We start from the raw sequence: 25,274 nt of genomic DNA on the forward strand, positions 1-25,274 counted from the left end.
TATCATTAATATTTTTGTTTCCTTGGCTTATGTTTCTAAAAGAATATTAACTGGATTCTCCGATAAACTATAATCCCTTCAATATGAAATATTCTGATAAAGCTCACGTTCAGAGAACCTACTTACGGAAAGCTAATAACCGCAACTTGCAGAGAAAGCTTCGATAAGGGAGAAATGAGAAAGGGTTACTCTATAAACCTTAATCATATTACTGGTCGAACAAAGGAGTGAAATAGGCTTCTTATATTAGAAAACAGGCCTGACACAATAAGCTCTGAAATTTTATACTGACCGTAAAATAAACGAAAATTGATGATTTTTACGAAGTGGAATTTTAAATATTAGGCTATTTAATTCACGAAACAACAAAATTGATTTTAAAAGGTGTTTGTGTGTAAAATATTTCAAAGTCCCTAGACTGGAACCTGAAGCGTAAGAATGATCATCTTACCTTCATGTAACAAAATTAAACAGTTTCATACATTTTACATTTACATTTTTTTTTGCACCACAACATGCCAGGAGGCCTAATTACAGTGGTGAATTACATCACAGAGCACCCAAGCTTGAGAAAAATCACATTTCAATTTTTGTGTTCTCACCGGGAATCGAACCCGGAACCTTCCGTGCGTGAGTCAAGCGTCTTAACCCCTACACCATGGAGGCCGCCACTGGGGGCTGGTGTATTGGATATCAGAAGATTTTTGGTTATTTTTATGCTAGTATTTTTATTTTCTGATAAAGGGTAATATTACCAATGTATTTATTTATTTATTTTTTGCTGTAATACATTTGAAAGTACGACGATTACAAAAAGAGGAGAGGGAGGAAGGGTCAGTGCTTTACAATCCTCTTACTTCACTGCAACTTACAAAGATCTTTTGTGACGGATTCCCGTGAATAGTTCTCGCCGTCCATGTCCAGGTATTGAGAACCTGGCTACTGTGTGAAAGGCGAGAGTTTTCATTTTGCTAAATCTCTCTTTCCAAACCCAAATACGTAAAGGTACACCTGTATTTACCAACTACAAATAGCTTTAAATAAAAACATTTGTAATGTATTTCACCGTTTGTATTTGATTGATTATAATACATTAGAACTCCGTTTATACGAACTCTAGTCGTCGAGATTGCTGAACATTATGATCGTTATTAGAAAATAAAAAAATGAAAAAGATATTAAAATAACAAATAAAAAAGGGCGTTGACAGGAACAAGAAGAAATATCGACTTTGAAAAAGACATTCAAAACATTCTTGTTAAATTCTTGTCTGTAAGCAATGAACTAAAACGGTCATGTTGTAAGTTTTGAATGTGATTCCACGTATTATTTCAAGCAATTTAAAAAGTGATCTTAAAGTAAATTTTATGTTTTCTTCCAAAAAAAATCCTTAATTTAATGGTTAATCCAACTATCCTGCATATTCGGGTATCGTTTGGTACTTATTGATCCGGAAAATTGAAGTCATACTGTAAATATTTAAAGCAAAACACCCGTAAAAAATTATTTGTTTTTTAGTTTGAGTTTATTGAAAATATTTAAACTTAAATTATCTATATTGACGAGTGTCAGATTTTATTTCTATTGAAATTATAGTGCGGATTGAATTCTTATCAAAAAATACTTAAACGCGTCCAAGAAAGTTAATTGCCCAATTTAATTCAAATTAAATTACTTACTTGTTTATTTTTATTACTTTATACTTGTTTTTATTTTTTTACTATTATATCTAATTACACTGTAGTATTGGCAAATAAGCATTTCATAGATACATTTTTTTTTTTTTTTTTTTCGTGATAATATATGCTTGCTTGTTTATTAATTTAACTTAAAAATGTCTTTCTTGCTTACCGTAACACTTTATTTATTGTTTGCCTTACAGAATTTATTTCATAAGCTTATATCTTTGCATTTTTTGTTTATATGATTACTGTTTTTTCTTGCATACCTTTGTTATTATTGTTTTAATTTTAGTTTTACTTTGTAAAACTTTTTATCATATCCTTTTTAACTAATTTCACAATTTTTTTCTGTATATTCTGTTTATTATTTAATATGTTAGCATGTATTTCATTTTTATTTTTTGTAAATGCCATTTGGGCGTTTATTAACAAAATAAATTACTAAATTGATAAATTAAATATTTCTCAATGTTTGAGTATGTCCAAATGCTAAGACATTGTTGAATTAACTACCTGGTAAAAGAAAAAGTATAAAAATTGAAAAATTGTTTTTAGGTGTTGCCTAGTAGGTGATTTGGTTCAGCCGGTTGAATCTCACCAGCATATTAAAAGGTTTCAGCTCCTTTACTTCACAAAAGTCAACAGATGGAGAAGTTGGGAAAATGTGTATGTTCAAACATTGTTGAATGTTACACAGTGTGTAAAGTAGCCACTTAAACCAGCCAATGACAGGTCATAAGCCCTGTAAATGCCTAGATTTCCATATTCCCTTCTCAAAAATGTATTTCCTCTCTGTTGCAATAAGTTTAAATATAAATATTTCTCTTTTATTTTTTATTTCCTGATAACAATCCGTTGTGTTTATACCAAAGAAGTTCCTAAAAAAAATGGCTCAAATATAGTACGGATGATCTAGAAATGACATTTTAAATGTTAATTCTAAATATCATGTTGCTACGATATACCGTTGAAATTTCAATTCTAGTGAGAAAATCCAAAAATGGATTTTTGGCATTCCGGAAGACTGGGGTTCGGATAAACGGAGTTTTACAGAACTTAATGATATAACTATACTATTTAGTATGCAAAACATTTTAATGATGATAACTTAAGAGTGTTTAAAGAATAGCATAATACGGAAAGTAAATTATTTATTTATTTGTTGTTTCTAACAAATTAATGTTCAAATTTTATGATTTATGCTATGTTTAATAATGGTAATTCGATAACTGAGAAAACTGTAATCCAGATAGGCTGTTAAAGTGATGTAGAACCTTTTTTTGGGTACCACCCTTTTTATGTTAATTGCCTTGTAATGATCATTACAGCTGGTCTATTGAAGAGGATATTAATATTAAGGGAACTCTACCTACAAATATTTTTGGCAAATAAAGATTCAAAATTTTGGCAATGAAAACAAAAGTGTATAAAATAAATCAGTTAACTTAGTGGTTTCCTTTAATTATCTCCTAAACATATGCATTTACTAAGGAAATAATTGTTATTTTTACAAGTTTGTCTAATAAACAAATAATTTTAATTCTATACATTTCTTAATTTGGTCAATAAAACCATAATTTTATATTGTTCGATTAAAAAGACAATAAAAACAAATATATGAGTATTCTAATAAGTACGGCAAATCAAAAATATCATTTAGAATTTTAAAAAGTAAAAGAAAATAGATTGTTATTTCATCTTGACAAAACTCTTTTTTTTTTATTTCTTTATTTCACGATTTTAAAATGCAAAGAGAATTCTTTCCGACTGGCAAGAAAATTTCTGTGCTTAAGCAGGGCCTGTTCTTAACATGGGTATTTAAAAAAAATTAAACGGTGCTTAAACATTAGAAATAATTGTTGATATCATTAGAAGTAATATTGATATCAACAAATTAAAAATAAACATTAATTAAAAAACACAATGATCACAATAAAAATTGAAGCATAAATAAAAATATACCCTTAATACTTAAATATAAAACATAAATATAAATAAGAAAACAAAACGATAAAAACAAAAATTGAAACATAAATATGAATAAGAGAATATACTGTTAATGTACCTACATTACAGATTATATTTAGTTTTATATAAATAGTCCTTACACTGTATAATGTTAACCAGTCTGAGGATGCCCATTAGAGGGTGAAAGCACCAATTATTTGGTCAAACAAACAAGTGGAAGTGTAGCAACTATTTTTAATTAGTAACTTATATGTAAATTACAATGAGATTTAATCAAGAATTGTCAATAAATAATTAAAATCAAATAAAAGAAAATGCACCATAAAGAATAAAAAAACTAAACATAAATTAGAAAATATACCAATAATAATTGAAATTAAAGCATAAATATCGTTTTTAATAATTGAAAAAAGATAGATAAAAATAAATACTAATCGTAATAAAATAATAAAACAAATATTAATCATGAACGATAAAAAATGAAAATAATATACAGTATTTTGTAAAATAAACTTAGTTTAAAAATGGTTATCAATGAAAATATAAAAAAAAACAAGCTTTCTGATAATCGACATTGATTTTAAATTCATTCAAAATAATTGACAAATCCATCAAAGATTTTTTAACTGTAGAGCAATGAATTGTAATGATTACTGTTTACATGGAAGAAAAACAAAAACAAATGTCAATAATTAATACAAGATTTAGGCACAAAAATATTTTTATAACTTTGATACATTTTCAAAATTATGGGTTTGATTATGCGAAAAATTAAATCAATACGATGATTAATAATAAAATATTGAGAAGAATATGTCCCCGGAAGATCCTTTATTCTTGGCCTGGATGTGTTAGAAAAATGAGTGTTGTAAAATCAAATAAACCAAACATCTGTAGACACTCAAGACAAAAAGTTCAGACGTTGATTATTGTTCTCTGCCCATTGAGATTGTGATTCAGAGCGAAACATGATTTGCTCCGACTAATGATGCAGTAAATTGTCGTTGATTTGCACTCTAAGTTAAAAGAAGAAAGAGGCTTGAGTTTGAATCCATAAAGAATATCGGAAATCAATACTTAAGATCTAGTACCTACAAGAATGGCAAATATTCGTTTAAAAGAAACGTGCCAAATGAACGAAATAAAATTCTTCTTCCTCTGCGATTAAAACGGTGATTTTTGATTATTCAAACCTTATAAGGATTTCTGGCGAATTAAAGGAAAATACATGTTAATAACTAATATATCAGTAAATGAGTATCAAGTTGTCGGCCTCGTGGTGTTATGGTCAGCGCGTTTGCCTTGCATGCGAGGGGTCTCGGGTTCGATTCCCCGCATAGTTGATATGCAATATTTATTTACAAGGGTGTTTTTACACAATAATATTTCATAGTCCCTGGACTGGTGCCTGAATCATAAGACTGATCATCTTACCTTCGAACGATGATTATGATATCAGTAAATAAATTTAAAGTTAAGTGGAACTCAGTAAATTTAGTAGCTAATGGCGTTATAAATAAATTGAAATTATGGTTTTAAAAAAATAAATTATCGTTAAATACGATATTACATTTCTAATGTAACCCTAACGGGTTTTTTAAAATTGTAAATAAATAAAAAATAAAAAAAAAGACAAAAATCATCCCATTTTTTATTAACAAAACCAATTTAGATTCAGTTGTAAAATTACTTATTCACCAAAGCAATTGCAACAAAACTAACTGCGATCTTACATGTTCAGTACTTGATATAGCAGATAAAATTAAATATCTCGGTGTATACATAAACCAAAACTTAAAATGGAAAGACCATATTAGTGAACTAGTTAAACAAATTAAAAAATGTATTTACATATTTATTAGATCAAGGAATATTTTAAAAATCAATCATTTTAAAATAGCTTATTACTCAATTGTACCATCTTTATTACAATATGGTATTGTAGGGTGGGGTGGTTCATACGCCAATATATTAAACCCTCTTAGAATAGTACAAAGATCAATTATTAAAGTAATTCTAAAGAAACCCTCGACATTCAATACGGAAAGTCTATTTAAAATATTTAAGGTTAGAGTAGACACTCTTTGTAAAATAAATTATATTATACAAATATATTAAAAAGAAAAAATAAATGAATTTGAGATGAGTCACTTAGATACCAACATAATATTAAAATTCCTAAATTCCACACAACTCATGGTCAAAAAAACTTTGTCTTCAAAGGTGTAAAAAATTATAATAATCTTCCTAATGAACTGAAAACTATTGAAAATAATGTCAATAAATAAATTTAAACTAAATCTAAAGAAATTTTTTGAACACGTGTTAAAACTAAATTAAATTTTAATTAGTATAAATGCATTATTGTTTTTTCTTTATATATCCTACGTTTTTATTTTTTTCTCATGTACTCGTATTTAAAATTATATACACTCTTATAATATACGATAAACAACTACGACAGTGTAATTTAATCTCCAAGCATAAGAGTTAGTCACTTTTTTAGAATTACAGTGATAACATTTACTAGAGGTGTAAAGGGAGATATGAATAGTTTTTTTTTTAAACATGTACCTTTTATGAATTTTTTTTTTTTTTAAAAAGCCAATTTAAATTTAATAAAATTAAACCAACTAAGAAGAGTATTGTATATTCATTAGTATAAGTGCATTATCATTTTTTTATTTCACGTAAAATTTTTTTTTTCATGAATATTCAAAATTGTACAATTTCGAATTACCAAATAAATATAACAGTGTAAGTTACTCTTCAAGCACAAGCGCTAGTCCCTTTTTGGAAAGTTACAGTGATTAAATTTAAAAATTATAAAAGTATATTTTAATAGAAAAAAAAACATATATTATTCATGTAACTATATTAATAAGGGAAATAAAAAAAAGGGATTTATATTTCATATTAGTAGAGACAAGAAAAGATACACGCTGAGAAAGAAATGTGTGTCGGTTGTATTGAACCAAAATCCGCAGGGAATTAGGTATAAACCTTTTCAAACTAAAAATAAGTCACTATTTGACCATTTAATTGAAAAATAATCCAAATTTAATAGGTTTTTTAAAAATAAAATAAATGTTTGCGTGCTCATGATTAACCTAAAAAAATAATGTTGAGGGCAATTTTCAACAATTTGTAAATAACTCACTATTAGTAATTGGAAATCAATCTGGCGTAGAGTAGAATTCAAACCACGGGCTGAGCCGTATGTCCGAGACACTAGCCACGAGGCCACAACCCGATTTAGACCTTAATTTTACTAAGCAGCTCTGAATGTCTCATTTCAGGAGAAGGATATTAAATAGAAAAACAACAATAATTAAATACTCGTGGTACGAGTATCTTCAAATTATGTGTATAATCTAATGCAAGTTGATTTTGTGCTGTATATTTATTTTTACATGTATATGATTTTTATTTGATCTACATTTTGAGTACTTTATATCTGTAGGGTCTATAGTCCATAGTCGATGACACACACGTGTTAAATTAGTTCACCTAAAATAGAGTATTCACCGACAATGCAATGTCATAATTTTCAATCGAATCCTGTACATTCGTATAATGCAACTCTGAGTATTTCACATGAAATCGGAGGGCATCGTCCTGCAGTACATTCACATCGTCCCTACCATGAAAAAATCCCTACTATGAAGAAATGAACTACAAAGGAATATGGTCTATCAGAGGAATATGGTCAGTCAGTCAGTCAGTTCAGTTCACGTCATACCAGCTTGACGACATCACACAGTTCCAGCATGTAGTTCAAGTGCAGTTTCTTCAACTCCTTATCGACTTTACACTCGTCCGACATAATTCATTATTTATTCACCATGTCATAAATAAACATCAAACAGCAACTTCGTGTCTTCTCTGTCAATCTCTAACTGAAGTAGGAACTCCAATCAAACACCCAACTACTAAATCCTACATATCAAAATATATATAAGCAGGCTGTTTTTCTTAATGAGTTATCAAGACCTTAATTGAAATTATTTCGTTATCCGAATAAAACATGGGCAGAATGGTAAATGTAACACAGTGTGTAAAATAGGGACATCAAACACCCAATTACGAGTCACAAGCATTGTAAATGCCTAGACTTCCATATTTTCCGTTTTCCCTCTGTGTTATTAATTTAGATTGATACTGACTTTTTTTCATACAGGTACAACCCAGTTAATTTCACAAATTAAATAAATAATCGAAAAAATTAATGAAAAATGTAACATACCAACGTATTTTTATAAATTGGATAACATTTATGATGGAATATTTTTTAAAAAAACATGCATTTAAATGTTATTAAATTTCTAAAAATATATATATTATTAAAAAAAAATATATATTTTTAGCAGCTATAAAAAAAAAATATTTGTAAAAAAAAAGCAAATGAAAGAAATTCATTAAAAGTTGTTTAACACGAAAGTAATGAGAATAAGACGTACAATACTAAAGTGAAATGCTTACGTTTTTACAAATTCTTCTTCCGTTCTTTTTTACCATCGCGTGTTTCTATTTTCAACCCCAGGTTGCAAATTAGGCAAGTTATAAATTTCTTGGCGACACAAAGAGCTAGAGTAGCGGTCTTGGAAAATAAGGGAATCCGATAAAGATCAAGCAGCAAATAGACAAATATGTCTTGTGATAATCAATCCTCAGTGCCTTTCTAAATAATTAAGCCACGTAGGTTGTGTTGTGAAGGAGTCTTTTTAAAAAACATTTTTTAATAACTTTCAAATATTTAACCCCTCAAAGGAAGTAAAAAATGGTTTTAACAGAGTAAACTTCTAATTTTCAGACATCATTTTTCCTTTTTTTGCGCAGGTTTTTATTATAAAGCTGCAGTTATTTCGATATCAAGATACTTGAAATTTAAATAAAATATAAATATTAAAACGCCATGGCGCAGCCGGTTAGATATCCAACAGTGAAACCGGTGACTGGGGTTCGATTCCCATTAGTTTCAATAAAAAAAAACACACGTTTTACAAAATAAGACATAAAAAATGCATGTGACTTGGCTTTAAAATAAGAGAGCGGTGTCTCGTATTTGTAGCCTAACTTTTTTGCTGTTATTTTCTGCTACGTAGTGCATACATACCTTAAAACGTCCTTTTTTGACCTTTCGTTGACCTGACAATTGGGTGATTTTGAGCATCTAGGCATTCAGTGAATGAGTTTTCGCAATGCTTATTTTGAATCCTAAATGACAAGCAAGGAAGATTTTTTTATAAATCAAATGAAAAAAAACTCTCAGTTGTATATTATTACAACTGCGTAATCGGCATAAAAAAGGAAACTTTTGACGTCTTCGTATATAAATCTGCAAATATTATAAAAACAAACAGTCAAACTCCGATAGTAATTAAAACCAGTAAGTTATTAAATCAATTTTTCTTTTCTTCGAAATCAGGTCTAAACCTTAACACAATGGTAAAGATTGCAGAGTGTATACAGTCATCACCTTAATCATTTAATTGGAAATCAAAAGCCCTTTAAATGACAAAAAATTCATATTTTCTCTATCGAAAAATTTGTGTCTGTTAAAAACAATTGTTAATCTTAATTGACTTTTTAAAATATTCAATCCAGCACTCTTGCGTTAAAACATTTTGACACTCACAAAAAATATTTAGTAGCATCAAATTATTCGATTTTCCTAGTTTACTAACAGTAAGATTATTAATCATTACTAGCCGGTGAACATTCACAGTTAGAAGGTACAAGTTAACTCTTTTCTTGGATACGTATTATCTTCATTGAGAAGGCTCTTAATATTTTAACCACTCAACTTCACGTAAAAACAAAGGTGAAAGTTTAAGCCAAAGTTCGTCTCTAGTGAGTCGTTAACAAAGTTTCCTCGAGAATGTACCACCATACAAATTTCTTCACTTTGATCTAATGTATATTCCACCTTTGCTAAGAAAATTGAGTTCCAGACATGATAAAAAATAAGAAAATAAAATAATCTACCGATACTTTCATCTTCATGTTTTATTTATTCTTAAGTCCAGTATGTTTTTACAAATCAATCAGTGACAAATAACTCTTGTGTGGCTGTGACGTTACACTAGCTTTTATTCGATACAAGGCGTGGTAAATGTCTCTTTTTTTTGTTATCTTCAAATGGTCATTTTCACACGAGTTTTGCCAGCCAAATTTTAACGAATATTGTATTTGTGTTTTTTTTCTTACTAAAACAGTGCTTAAAAATACGTTTTTTTTGTAAACTATGGAAAAAGAATTATATAACAGTATATTTCCATGTTTTTTTTTTCATTTATGTAAATATCTGAATTTTAGAACGCTACACAAATTATTTACCATAGTCTTTTAAAATATAAAAAAAACCTTAAAAAAACGCGTAAAAACATTATTGTACAAGACAAATATGTATGTCGTACAGAATTTACATGAAAAATTATCGGAAATGTTATTTTACATAAAAGACAGGGTAATTTGTTATAATTTATAACATTTAAAAATTGTGCTTCTGGCCTGTTGTGAAGCAATAAACATTCATGTATGGTTGGTTCATTAGACAAACAAAAGTTTTTTCATTTATTATTTTGTCTGATCAAAAAATATCTGATGTCTTTTTTTATATGCATATTTTTGTTATTTTAAATCGGTTGTACCGAAATTGTGGTTTATTTTTTAATTTTGTGGTTTTTTAAAACGCGGCAAATCAACGGTTAAATTACATACTTTGTTATTTAAATAAACAAAATAAAACTTTTCAACCTGCATATTTTAGCTATAAGCACGTTATAATAGAAACTTTTAAAATATCATTCAAAACATTATACACACCCTCACAGATTTAAACCTCAAATACGTAAGCATTCTCAAATTTTCTAAAAATAAATTCTAAGGACGTGAAAAGGAGTGTAAAAACGCGGATGGGACAAGTTGATAGGCGAACAGTCTCCAGATAATAAGGGTTTCTCAAATGACATTCATACTTTTCCCTGTCACAGGGCACCAGAATCCTGGGGAGGTTTTCCGCTGACAACTTATCCTATGAATACATTATTACACTAGGCCTAAGTAGTAACTCGCACCCGGCACGTTACTATACGTCTTAAGTCCTTATTTTCATGTCCTCCTGGTATCGAATTTTGTGAATGTGAGATGAGATACTCAACGCAGAGTGGAGGTTAAAAAAAAAATATTTTACCAACACTTTTTTGTAAAGAAAAGCAACCGGCATTCAAGGTTATTTTCATTGACCATCTTTTCTCAAATCTTATTTAAAATGTACCACAGATTCTGGACAATCATTTTTACCTGGCTTTGCCGGGATCAAGTAAAATAATTTTTCATTATTTATATTTAAAAAATCCTGATATTTTTATTTTGTATAACTTCTTTGGCAACTTCATAAAAAAATCGTTGTCAATTGGGAAATGTCAAAGTAGATTTTTATTTTAACCGAAGTAGCAGGAGAAAACAATGTTCTCAAAAAAGAATGACAGCTCTAAAAATGGCATTTTAAATGTTATTTTTTAATTTTACGTTGCTACAACTTACCGTTAGTTACTTGTTTTTGTATAAAAAAGGCTTTAAAAAATGTCTCAAATATAGAACAGGTGATCTTAAAATAGGATCTGACATGTTAATTCTAAATTTTACGCTGCTACAATAAACCCTTAAAAATTTCAATTTCACATAAAAAATCCGAAAAAAAATGGCTTTGTTTTACCTAGAAAGGCATTTTAAATGTTAAATCTAAATTTCCTTGTCACTATGACATGCCGGTAAAAAGTTTGATTTGCCCGAAAAAGGCAGGGAGAAATAATCATTAAAAGACTATGGTTAATCTAAAATTTTACGACGTTACTTCTTTCTGTCAAGAAGTTTAATCATAAACCAAAGAATTAAAAAAAAATCAGATTAAAAACCACCCGGCTGATATAGAAATTACATTTTACATATCGATTCGAAATTTCAGATCCTGACAACATACGTTTCCGTACAGAAGAATACGGATAAAAAAATGGCCTATAATATAGTACCGTTGACCTAGTAATTGCATTTTAAATGACGTGTGCGAATTTCGCGTCGTACCGTTTTGGAGGAGTTCCTGTCACAGGCATGTATTTTCAGTTTGATAATATAGATGAACCACTTTACTTGTTGTACTGTCTTTATTTTTAACGAAAGCATATCCTATTTCTCGGATTGCCGGTTTCGTGGTTAAATGTTCAGCGCGTCTGTCTACCATGCAAGAGGTCTCAAGCTCGATTCCCGACATGGTTTACATGAAACATTTATTTAAAAGGGAATTTTTACACTCGATTATTTCATACTCCCAGGACTGGTACCTGAAGCGTTAAACTGATAATCTTACCTTCATGTAACAAAAATGACAAAGATACGCTGCGATTGATGTACCAATATTGTGCCCTTTGTACTATTAGGTGCGAAAAGGGAACGACAATGATGATTTCTCCAATCCCAAAGATCAATTTAATCCTTGTTAAAATTATATTGAGTTTTTCTACTGACATTTTTTGGTGGAACTGCATTTTATTTATAATAATAAAAATACTTGTTAAAATGTTTTAATGAGGTACCTTATTCGACGTTGTTAAAATTTTAAAGTTCACTGATTGAATTAAAAATATACTATCTCAAAAGCAAAATTATCTATCAATATACGTTGGATGTCAACAGTATTTTCCTATTAATCTTGTACTGACTTGATATGTATTCTGCAAGAATACTAAACGTATTCGCGATAAGAGCTTCCTAAAACCCCTTTTCATCCACTGACTGTTTGACCCATCGGAAGTCCAATGAACCCACCCATGTCACGATATTCCAGTGTAGTCATGCGATATCCCAACTTCCAACATGCGGCAATTTGGATACTATGACATGTTTAACGATAAATGTTTCCCTCATTCAGCTAAAATCTTGTCAAAGATAAATTTGTTTTAACAAGGAAAAAAATACGAGGAAGTATTCAGTTTCCCCAAAGAACGAAATATTTTTCAAGCGTTAATGATATATTTAATAAGGTTTACGTGATGTTTTAAGCCAGTATAATTAATGACACGTTACATTTTAATAATGCTACCTGCAGTGCTATTCTAAACCGTTTGAGAATGCGAGATAAAACTGTTTTCTACGGCCACGAGAGCGTTTGGAATATCACCCCTGAAATACTTTCTTAATTCAAATATCGTGGTTATACAAGTAGAAGTGACTATTTCCAAAAGATTTGAAATTGAGATTATTGACTTTTTGACATCGTTTTAGCATAATGCTTGACTGGAACAAATGTCGATTCGACAGTCTAAAAAGAATTTAATTTGTAAAATATGTGACCATTTGATAGAAACTTACAGATTTTTGACACGTAAATCTGACCAACACACAAAGTCACGTTTATTAGTAAATTTAAGATCCAAAGAATTGACTAAGTAACAGTTAGTAAATTTTACTTGTAAGTGATATCACCAGTGAAGAGTAAGTTAGAGTAAGAAGTCAGTAGTTAGTAAGTTAGTTTACGTTTTGTATTTGACAGATACGGTTTTTTTATAAAAAGTTCATTAATAAAATGTATTTTTTAGATTATTACATAACACTTCTCAATTATTTATTCTTTTTAATTTATTTTGTATTTCTGTGTTTGTTTAACCTTCACAAATATAAGAAAATGAATTATTTAAATAAAAAATCCCAAAAACATAATTTTTAACGTAAAATAAAATAAAGCAAAATACTACCTCCCTCAATGAACGAAACAAAAATGATTATCTGCCAAATTTCATGACAAATTTTTCAGGTAAAATTTACTAAATTTTCAATTATTTTTTTTTTTAATAAATGTGACAATGTTTTTTAAATTTGTTTTTAGTTTTAATTAAAGTTGAAAGTACCGTACACATCATGTTAAATTACCAACCACCTACTTGAAAAATCTGATCTTTGAGAAGTAATTGAACTCAATAAAAACACTAAAATGGCTCCCCTGAACATTATTGATTTTGTCACTAGGTCAAAATCTCTTGTATGCCCACGATATGTATTGTATTGTATTTCTCCAAAACGAAAACTGTTTTTAAGAGAAGTGTGCTTGTTTAGATTTTATCTAAAGGAAGAGACCATTACGAAACATTGCATGGATTTATAAATAGTACTATTATGCTTCTACTTTCTATTTTTCTAAATCCCAACTCAACACAAGGCCTTTGGCCTCATAGAGAAGAATATGTTTTTTTTCTTCAAGTAATATGAATCTTTATATAAATAAATAAATTTTATGTATTGAAGTATTATTTATTTGTTTAACTTCCTTCTGCCAGTTAAAATTACATTTTTGGTACATTAACTAATATTTACAATTATTGAAATTACTATACTTATTTATTATTTTATGTTGTAACAATAAGACATTTAATTTTCACAACATTATTTTTTGGTATGTGTATTTTTGTACATACACAAATCTGGATTTCTCCCGAGGGGGAGTAGGTATATATTTTTTTATCAATATTCCTACAGAGGTGAGGTAGAATTTTTTCAAATTCAGGATTATCGATATTCGAGCGTTTACAGGGCTTATGACCTGTCATTGGCTGGGTTAAGTGAACGCTCGAATATCGATAATCCTGAATTTGAAAAAATTCTACCTCATCTCTGTAGAAATATTGATAAAAAAACATTTAATTTTCTTTCACTCTTCATAGTTTTGCGGTGGCTTGACTTTGTGACAAACTCTAGTGACATTTTGCACCTTCGGTGCAACAAAGGCTTAACAGCATATTTTTTAATTTTACAGGAGATGATTTTCAAGTTTTTTTTCGCATTGATTGCCTAATAACTCGATTTTTATTTGCAGTAGGTTTTTAATCTTAAATAAATTAATTGCTTTTGCTATGGTTAAACATCAAAAGCTAATTCTGAATTATAAAAAAAGTCCTAAAAAAATACGTAACAAATAAGAAGTGTCTTGAATTGTGACTTTGTTGCACCAAAGGTGCGATTTGTCATTGAGCGGAGGCGATACATTGGCCGGGTTATTTTCTGCGGATGCTTCCTGAGAGGAGTCACCACGCTTACCTACTTAACGAGGCATTAGGTTCTCGACATTCTGGACGTCCGACTGTTTGTCTGCAGTTAATGTCAGAACTACGGACGCAAATAGGAGCTGGCATCCAGAGATGATGCTAGAGACTCTTCGTGGACCATATACTCCAACAAAGAAGCGGACATCAAAATCAAACACTTTATTCCTATCAAATCAATCTAAACATTTCTTCATTTTATTTGTTGGCTTTTTATCTGTCTGTAATGGAGCAGATAAAAAAATTAGTTCTATGTTAAATAAAAGGTAGTCCAACCATAACACACGATGCTGTAAATAAAACTAAAAAAAAAACAGAGAATTATCTGATTTTTTTTTTATTTTGATAGAAAGATTGAAGTATCTGCCAAACTCTCGCCACGGCTTCGGTGGCATACTTCTATCCGATGGTTCATATTTTCAATGACGTTGAGGCATAATCGAGGTTCAATGTCGTTAATATGCCAAATCATCTCAGCTTTAAGCTCTTGAATTATTCTTGGATTATTGATGCATACTTTTTTTTTTAAACATCTTCAAAAAAAGAAGTCCAACGGTGTCAAATCACATAATCGTGGTGGCCAATTGACATCACCAGGACGTGAGATAACACGGCCATTGAATTTTTTGCACAAAAAAGGCATCGTTTCGTTGGTTGTGTGGCAAGTGGCACCGTCTTATTGGAACCACATATTGTCCAGATCCATATCCTCAATTTCTGGCCACAAAAAGTCTGTTATCATCTCAAAATAGCAAACACCATGCATGGCAACTGCTTGGACGACCTCATTTTTGAAGAAGTAAGGATCGATGACGCCGCCAGCCCGCACTTTTACCTTAACCGCACCCTTAAAGTCACTATTTATGGATGCATAGGCTTATCAACAATTAAAAACAAGTGTACGCCAATAAACCAAGAGCAATTCACAAGCTTAAGGATAAAAAAACTTGGTACATTAACGACATTGAACCTGAATTGTGCCCAAGCATCATTGAAAATATGAACCATTGGATAGAGGTATGCCACACCAAAGCCGTGGCAAGCATTTGGCTGATATTTTGTTTCACACATAATTGTCATAGATCTTTCTATTATAATTTTAAAAAAGATAATTCTCTGAAAACTTATTGTCTTATTTACAATTAACATTGTGCGTTATAGTTGGACCATCCTTTACAACCAGATTTCTGGACGAGTTTCTTATTAGCTATTTTCTAAAAAGAAAAAATAATGTCCATCTTGTTGTATTTTGGTAAGCGCGTTCGCCTTCGATGTTAAAGGTCATCTTTTGACAAGATAGACGTAAAATATTGGTAAGTATTGACCATTAAAATTGCGGTCATTTAAAAAATGAGTTTTTATTAAGTTTAATAAATATATAAATATATATATACATATTTTTAATTGGGTTAAATGCATTTTAACTTTTTAGATAACCCGAATTTAGTGGAAATGTTTAACACTGCTTGTAAAGAAGTTTTGTTGCACAACCTTTCATTTTACGCTGAAACATTTATGTTATCAACAAATTTTGCATACAAAATAATACATTTTAAGCCCCCAAAATTAAAAATAATTATAACTATCTTTTTATAAACTCGTTGAAAATAGCTGAAAAATTGATATATTTTGATTAATCACAAAACTAACTAACTAACTAACCATCACGCCATTTAGAAGAGAGGATAGAACGCCACACCACTCTGTCCTGGTACACTTCCTTTGCTTCCTTCACATTCATACATCTTCTCATGCACGCACGTCGATTATTCCGACTTTTCACATGACCACTTTCAAGAATTTGTTGTACTTGATCATGCCATGTCTTTCTCGGCCTTCCTCGACTTCTACAACCAGACACATTCGCATCATAAATCTTTTTAGCCGTTCTTTCATCATTCATTCGCTCCACATGACCGAACCATCGCAAAAGACCTTTCTTAATTTTGTCGATAATGCTTAACTCAGCCTTGCATTCTGCTCTAATTTCGACATTAGGGCACCTATCATACATTGTTTTTCCGCACATTCGCCTGAGGGATCGCATTTCAACAGCATTCAGTCTACTTTCGTCCCTTTTTTTCCAACTCCATGCTTCGCTTCCATACATTAGGGTTGGTACCAGAACTCCATTATGAACTGCTAATTTAGCCTCTTGCGATAGACACTTATTTGCTACGACAGACTTTAAGGCACCATTAACTCTGTTACCGGCACTAACCCTCCTTTCAATATCCTTGTCCATATTTCCATCTCTAGTAAACATACTACCCAGATATACAAATTCTTCGACCTGTTTCAAACTATCTCCATTTACTACAATCTTACATTCTTATCTTGATTAATCATAAGAACGCAAATAGTGTTTTCTACAATTTAAAAAATATGTATAATTGTGTTAATTTCAGTAAACTTCACACCGTCGGCCTCATGGTATTATGGTTAACTCGTTTGCCTACCATAGAAGAGGTTTCGGGTTTTATTTCCAACATGGTTGAAATGAAATATTTATTAAAAAAGGTGTTTTCAAACTAGAATATTTCATAGTCTCAGGACTGGTAACTGAAGCATAAGACTAATTATCTGAACTTAATGTAACAAAAACAATCAAAATACGCTGCGATTGGTGTACCAATGCAGTGTCGTATACACCATTAGGAGCACAAAGAGAATAATAATGAAAGTTTATTAAAAAATGCTTCGAAATTTCAGTGTATTTCGGTATTTTCATGTAAAAAATATTTGTGTACCAAGGAAAGTATTCAGAAAATTAAATAAGAGCGTGTTTTAAAAATAAAGGGGATTTGTAATAAAATTACTTCAACGCATAAAAATTATGGAGGGAGTTTATTCAAATTAAATGACGCTTAAAACGCCATTAAAAGTGTAAAAGGCCGTGAAATTTAATACCAAGTACGGCAAGGAACTGTGGGTTATTTTACAAGTATCTTTACGTAAGTATGGTTCGGTAGCATTACTTAGCCCTATGCCCACTTTATCAGAGTACGGTCAGAATAGTGGAAACAAATACGTGCTTCCAAGATTAGCCAAGTTGCTAAATTGAGTCTACTGACCGATTATTATAAATTTACTAAAGCGCCAGCCAATGGCTGCGTCAATTTCTGCATAAATTTAAACCAAATAAAAGTTTTAGCCTATTTTAAATAGAAATGACAAAAGACAAACTGGTTTGATTTAATTTTGTCGAGATGTATATGGTGAAGGTATATAGTGGATTTTGCATGTTGGTTTAATTGGTGTCCTGGCGAAGAGACGACTACGTCTTGAATCCGGTAGACGTGGAAAATCGGTGCGTAGTTATTTACCAATATTTAATACAATCAAGAGCTTTAGTGATTGACGGCAAATATTAGTTTCTAGGTTGTCAGCGTGGAAAAGGGAGCGATCACTCTTGTGTTCTTGTTTAAAACGTTTTGACAGTCCCTTTTTTTGACCGGATTCACATTTTGTGCAATGTTCCCCGAAATGTTCATTTGATAACAATAAAATAAAACCCTCAAAACGTTGGCAGATATTTTCCAAAATCCTTTGAAATTTGAAATTTTTTTTTCGTTTATACGTACAATATTGCAAATAAAAAGAAATGTTTGCTCTTTTGTCGATATTAAAGTTAATTTATGTGATAACGGGTTTGTTTTTTAGAATAACTATCATTAAATAACATAGGTTAATGGGCACTTTCAACAACGCGTGTAGGCAATTGTTTGGACTGCCTAGGACTACCTGCAGTGCCTCTAAAATGTTTACGGCTGAACGAGTAAACTCCATCATGGCTCTGGTTCCCATAAATGCCAGAAAGCTGCGCCTAAAGAGCTCTGACAATACACTTCTCTCAACCACTGCAGGGTGAATTCGTTCACTCTTGTTAAAGCGATGGCTGCAAATGCCGAGACCGCCATAAGGACTTTATTTTATAATTTATTTTGCCTCTTCTAAAAAAAAATGTTAACTTTTATTTTGATAATTTTTTTTTTTACTTTTTGTAAACATTAGGTAGTTATTTTCATATTATTATATGAAAATGAAATACGTATTTTCTGTATTTTATTATGATAGAATTGACTCCGCTTTTTTTAGCTATTTTACTGTACTATACATTATCCTTATTATAACTAGTTATGTACAACATTTAATTTAAGACACATTGCGTACTCAACTATGAAGAATTCTAGGTCGGAACATTTCGGCCTTGAAACTATCGAAAATCGGCTTGGAATTATCGAAAATCGCATCAACGACATGGCGACGCAATGTCGGTAGAAAGTGATATGAGTAGTTTCTACCTGTGATTTTGATAGCAAGAATTAAAATAAATATGCCTGTCAGGGTCGTTCAGTGAGGTTTTCAATTAGGGAAGCAGTCAGTCAGTAATATGTATGTACATAGGTAAAAGAGGTACCTACTTCCAACACAATAATGAAAATAGTAAATTCATACTCCTCCCTTCCTCTTTTTGCCTTTTTCAACAATTTCTTCCACGAAATTAAACATAGAAATATTTTATATATTTTTATGCAACTAATAGTATGGTCAAGGTTGGGATTTGTGGGAAGGTAGGATTTGCATATTGGTGCAATTAGAGTCCTTACAACGAGACTCTCTTAACCGGTAGACATAAAAAAGTCGGTAAATGTTTGTGTACGATATAATTATTAACTTACATTTTAAGAACAGAAAAGTTTAAAAACAAAGATCGAAATCTATTGACAAAAATTACAGAAAACGTTTTTTGCTAGATGCTATTTGAAAATAATGATCATCATCATGAAAACCATCATGGGATCACAACCCAATTCAAATAGAAATACCCATAAAGAAAGAAAATAACCGAAAAAACTTCCGAGTTTTGAAATAAAAGGCTTGAGGAGAATATAAGATACATGGTGTTTGAATTTCAGAGTTGATATCTGATAATTAACGAAGCAGCCTCCTATAATGAGCGTTTTCAAGGTGCAATGGTAGCCTGACTTAGACATTAGCTAAAGATGCCTCGGTAGAGTCTTAACCCAAGTTGCATATTTTTTACAACTGTAGGCTCCTAGCGTCCTAAACGGCCGTCGAAAGAATCAAGTTACGCGGGATCGGCGTGAGAGAAGATGAGAGAATCGTCTAGCAATAGGGTTTCTTGGAGGCATCTGGTGATGTCCACTGTTTCACTAGAAGCAAATGTGGAGAAAAAAAACGGATTGCTTAGTTCACTGACCTTAGTGTAGACTCCAGCACTCGACAGCTCATTCTCGATGACCATCACGATGATGCCAAACATGCCCATGACGAGCGCGTAGTCGCTGATCCTCTTCCTCTTCTCGAAGAGCGCCTTGCGCCGGCCGAGGCGATAGCCGATGTTGGGCTTGTGGCGCGGGCCCTTATAAACGCCTCCGCCGAGAGCACGCTCCTCAGTGTAGCGCGGGTACTCGGCGTGCACGCCCACCAGCGCGATACCGGCCTCCTCTGGCGCGGGGTCCGCTTTCATGGCCGCGCCGCCCGCGATGGACAGCGTCGACACGGGCTTCCGTAGCTGAAATAAAATATGGCAGCTTAGAATTTCACATTCGTTTCAGATTAGCGTGATTGAATAATAATGTGAAATCGGTTTTCAAAAAAACCAGGAAATCAACGTGAAATACCTAGCTAAAATATTCCTTTACCAGCATTTTAAACAAAAGAATATTGCATTTATTAAACGAAAAATATATCTGTTCTCCAACTTTGATTATTCATTCTCATGATATAGTGATGATTGCGTTTTGCTACCATCTTTAGGTTCGAGTACTACACATTCGAAATAAAATGCACATTCATTTTTTAATTTTGCGACTAAATAATAGTGATCGACCGAAGGTTTCGGTTTCTGTTTGAAACATTTTTTTTTTTTTTTTAAATAAATATTTGCGTCCTTATTATTAACCAAAATATTTAATTTTAAAGGCCATTTTCAACGAGTCGTAAATAACTCACTATTGAAAAATGGGAATCAAGTTGGGGTAGAGTGGGATTCGAACCACGGACCTTTGGTCCATGAGTCCAAGACACTAGCCACAGGACTCCAACCCGATTTTCAAATATGTTTGTTTTTGAACAGCTCAATAGTGAAAAAGTTTCATGGGAGATTCCTCATTAAACTTTTTTGGAACTAAAAAACGATTTCTATGTGACCCCTTTAATGAAAAAAAATGTTCAGTCCCGTAAAACGGGTAGAAAATAGTAGGTAGGTTACCTTAAAAGAAACTTGTCAGTACATTTTTTAATAGATCTGTGGGCTGGTTTGGAAAGGTACTGCAAGCCAATTTGGTTTAAAAAATATTTTCCAACATATAATTTTTTTTTTGTCACATGAAAGTAAAACGATCTGTCTTACGCTTCAGGTACCAGTCTAGGGACTATGAAATATTTTGGTTTAAAAACACCCTTTAATATATAAAAAAAAAGAGTTTCCCACACTCACAACACTAGATTAAAAACTAAGGGCTCCCTGTTTGTTCCCCGAATAATAAATTGCGTTGTTCCAAGATTGTACAATGATCTCCCACAAACCATCATTAACATGAAAAATCTTCAAATGAAAAAAAAGAACTGAAAAAATATCTTCTCGATTCTTTATACTGCCTGTTTATAAATAAATCTATAAAATATAAATAAAATAAATGTAATATAAACCTGTCATAAAAAAAAAAAAAAATGTGTCCCACCGAAAAGTCTTTAGACTTAGTTGGTAACAAATTCTTATATGTATTTTTAATTATGAAATAAACACTGCTCTGCAGCACTGAAACTGAATAAATATTTAATATCAACCATGTCGGAATTCGAACCAAAGACTCCTTAAATGGTAGGTAAACACGATGACCATAACACCACGAGGTCGACAATTTATTTTTATTACCGTTTGTAATTCTAGTATTGCCATTCACACCAATTTATGTTGGCATAGATTTTCCTTGCTGTGCAAGGCTGTTAAGTAAAAATAACCAATGCTGAATTATTTTATCAATTTTTCATCACATTGTCTATCAGAGTATCATCACAACGTAATTGCATTTTATTGATCTTCCTTGGTATACTGGTTATGGAAACGGAAAGCTGATTTTTAACTCCATTATGTTTTTAAGTTAAACTGAATCGATTTCTATTACTTATAAATGTATTATTAATATTTAAAGCTTTAACTTTGTTATCAAACATTTTACAAAATGTTATTAAATATTTGTATATAACCACTTACCGACTTTTCTATGTGTACCGGTTTCATGTTTTCATGTTTTCATGTTTTCATGTTTCGTGTTTCGGTTTTCATGTTTGTCCTAATCAGTGTATGTGCTTATTAAAATGCATGTTGTGTTGGTTTTATATTTTTTGAGAAACAACTATAGTGAAGGTGTATAGTGGGTGTTGCATGTTGGTTTGATTGATGTCCTGACTTAGAGATGGGTACGTCTCGAAACCGGTAGACATAGAAAAGTCGGTAAGTGGTTATATACAAATATTTAATAACATTAACTAATATATGTATTTTTTATTCATGTGGTTATATTTTCTGCGTTATGAAATTGGACAGCGTAAGATGCCATGACTAAATTTCAGATTTTAAAACCTTAGACAGATTATTTTATTGTTAAAAAAGTAAATTTTAGTTAAAGTTTACCTAAATTAGGAAGTTCATAAAATAAAATTAAAAATACCGACTATTAAACTATGCCTATTAAAAAAAATATAAAAAAATGTATCATATTATTGGCGCTATGGACTTTTGAAGTTTCGGGATTTTGAAATCACTCCGCTGGGGGGTTGGCAACCGTAAATGTATTACAACAATGACATTGGTTGACTTCGGACAACCAGTGAGGTAAGAAAATCACGCGTGAGAAAAAAAAAATAATTTCTTGTCCCACAGAACTTTCTGATTGGCAAGATATTTTGAGAATTCTATTTTATATATTTGAAGACCTTTTTTTTCCTGTTGTTCTAATTCATTTTATTAATTCGTTCAATTTACAACAACTAAAAATGACATGAATAAACAGACATAAAAAATTACATTACAGATTTTTTTATAAATTACATACATATAAAATAAATATTTACAAAAAAAAGTTTTTCGAATGAAAAAAAAAATAACGTGTATAAAATAACCAAATTTTAATGTGCATAAGTGATAAAAATATATGAATTGTTTTTATTAGTATTAAAATGCATATTTTATACATTTTATAAACCATAACAATATGCCGTCAAAAAGTACAATCATGTATAATCTGCACATCTCGTTACCGGATTTAAAAACGACATATTACTATTTATATTCGTGAACACATATTCGTAAATTTTGATTTCGGATTTATTAAGTAAAGGCCATTGGAAACATTTAGAGCTAATATATGTATTTATATTTTACTGTCATAACGTGTATAGTAAAACATAATAAAAACATGGTGTTGAATATTTCAAATTTTATCTTAATAAATTAATAGTACAATATTATTTATTTAAGCTTTACTAATTAATAAACTTATTTATCGAACACTATTATTATAGTGTTCGATAAATGAGTTAACTGTATAATGTTATTTATCATCAATATTTATCGAATGAAGAACTTTAATCGAGTTAATATCGTACAGTTCAAGATTAGAAAATGAGAATCTCAATGAAGAAATAACTTACTTGCTATTCCATTAGTTGATTGAATAATAATTGGATTTTCATGTTCAAGTATCTAGATATTCAAACGAGAATTTCTAAAATTAATATTTCCATAGAAAGCAATAAATACGATTGCATAAAGGCCATTGGAAACATTTAGAGCTAATATATGTATTTATATTTTACTGTCATAACGTGTATAGTAAAACATAATAAAAACATGGTGTTGAATATTTCAAATTTTATCTTAATAAATTAATAGTACAATATTATTTATTTAAGCTTTACTAATTAATAAACTTATTTATCGAACACTATTATTATAGTGTTCGATAAATGAGTTAACTGTATAATGTTATTTATCATCAATATTTATCGAATGAAGAACTTTAATCGAGTTAATATCGTACAGTTCAAGATTAGAAAATGAGAATCTCAATGAAGAAATAACTTACTTGCTATTCCATTAGTTGATTGAATAATAATTGGATTTTCATGTTCAAGTATCTAGATATTCAAACGAGAATTTCTAAAATTAATATTTCCATAGAAAGCAATAAATACGATTGCATAAATTCTAAGTTTTAATCTACCTCATTAAATTTCCTTGGAACCAAAAGTATTAACTTGATATAAACATCGTCAAGAAAATGCCATTAAAAGACGAGCTTTTATAAGGTGCTTTTATAATGGTAGGTTAAGATATTATATAAAATTTTAATATTTAAATGATGAAGAGGTTCAGCCCTACGGGGTTGGATACAAAAAATGTTTTCTTGCGCGCGGTAAAAATAAGAGCATGAAATGGTAAAGCAAAATTTCTTTAAAATGAACGAAAATATAAAAAAAAATATGTTAAATATTATTATCTTATATATTTTCTGTTAATTAACTTTTATTATTTATTTTAAATATTAATTTGTTAATATTTTTTTTTTGTTTTAACTTTAAACAAGTTATTAACAATTTGCTTTTTATTCTAACATTTTTCTTATATTCATTTTTTTCTCTTTTTTCGCTTTTAATTTTGCATTGTAGCATGCTTTTTCTGTTTCAACATGTTTAGAAAAAAAAAACAAAAAATAAGAACGTGTTATTTATTTTTTAAATTCTTTCTTACTATGTTGATACTTAATTATATTGTTTTTGTAAATGACACTTGGGCGTATTAGAAAATTAAATAAATATATAAAATAATAAATAAACAAAATACGATTTATAAAAATTGAAATAATATTCGTCTATTAATAGATAAAAAAAAGACACTGAAGTTTAATGTGAAATTGCAATTGATTAATTTTATTAAAATACCATTACAAATAAAAAATAATGTTTACGGCGTTATGTTGGAACAACATATCGAACTAGAAACCCTTAAGCAATGGTTCAACATATTAAAGTATAAAACTCTCTAATAGCAAGAGTATTTGCCTCTTAAACAAAGTTTCACTGATGTTAAAGATGTCGATCTCTATTGTGAGCTTACCTGGCTGACTGCTCTTCCAATTAGCATAATTTATCGGGTTTTGGTCCTGTGGCTAGTGTCTCGGACTCACGGACCGAAGTTCCGTGGTTTGAATCCTATTTTACCCCAGCTAAATTCCATTTTTAAATAGTGAGTTATTTACAACTCGTTGAAAATGGCCCTCAAAATTAAATATTTGGGTAAATCATAAGAACGCAAATATTTCTTAAAAAAATAAAAAATAACGAGAGGCAGGTTGGTTCTGGAAGCCGAGAGGTAAAACAGTCTGTGCTGGCGCTGTCGGAGATAACTATAAGGAAAATAATAATTTTTGCTCTCTTAAATGGTTTAGTTATCGATAAAAACTCTTATCAGTCTGAAAAAATGGGTCAGTGTAGTAAACCC

The 25,274-nt window shown here is 30.3% G+C and overlaps 1 protein-coding gene across 1 annotated transcript in view; it reads right to left on the reverse strand.

Moving 5' to 3' along the window:
- The window catches only part of SK (small conductance calcium-activated potassium channel), a 99,996-nt gene extending 75,079 nt beyond the window's left edge, over positions 1 to 24,917 (reverse strand). Inside the window, exons 1-2 of the mRNA XM_088236391.1 lie at positions 24,891 to 24,917; positions 19,968 to 20,282 (exon numbers count right to left, since the gene is read on the reverse strand). Coding sequence (XP_088092517.1) covers positions 19,968 to 20,282; positions 24,891 to 24,917 — 342 coding nt within the window. The remainder of the gene's footprint in view (positions 1 to 19,967; positions 20,283 to 24,890) is intronic.
- Between the last annotated feature and the right edge of the window lie 357 nt (positions 24,918 to 25,274).

Source organism: Micrasema longulum, unplaced genomic scaffold (assembly GCF_059751315.1).
Source record: "Micrasema longulum isolate JH-2025_06_02 unplaced genomic scaffold, ASM5975131v1 h1tg001554l, whole genome shotgun sequence".
NCBI classification, from domain to species: Eukaryota; Metazoa; Arthropoda; class Insecta; order Trichoptera; family Brachycentridae; genus Micrasema; species Micrasema longulum.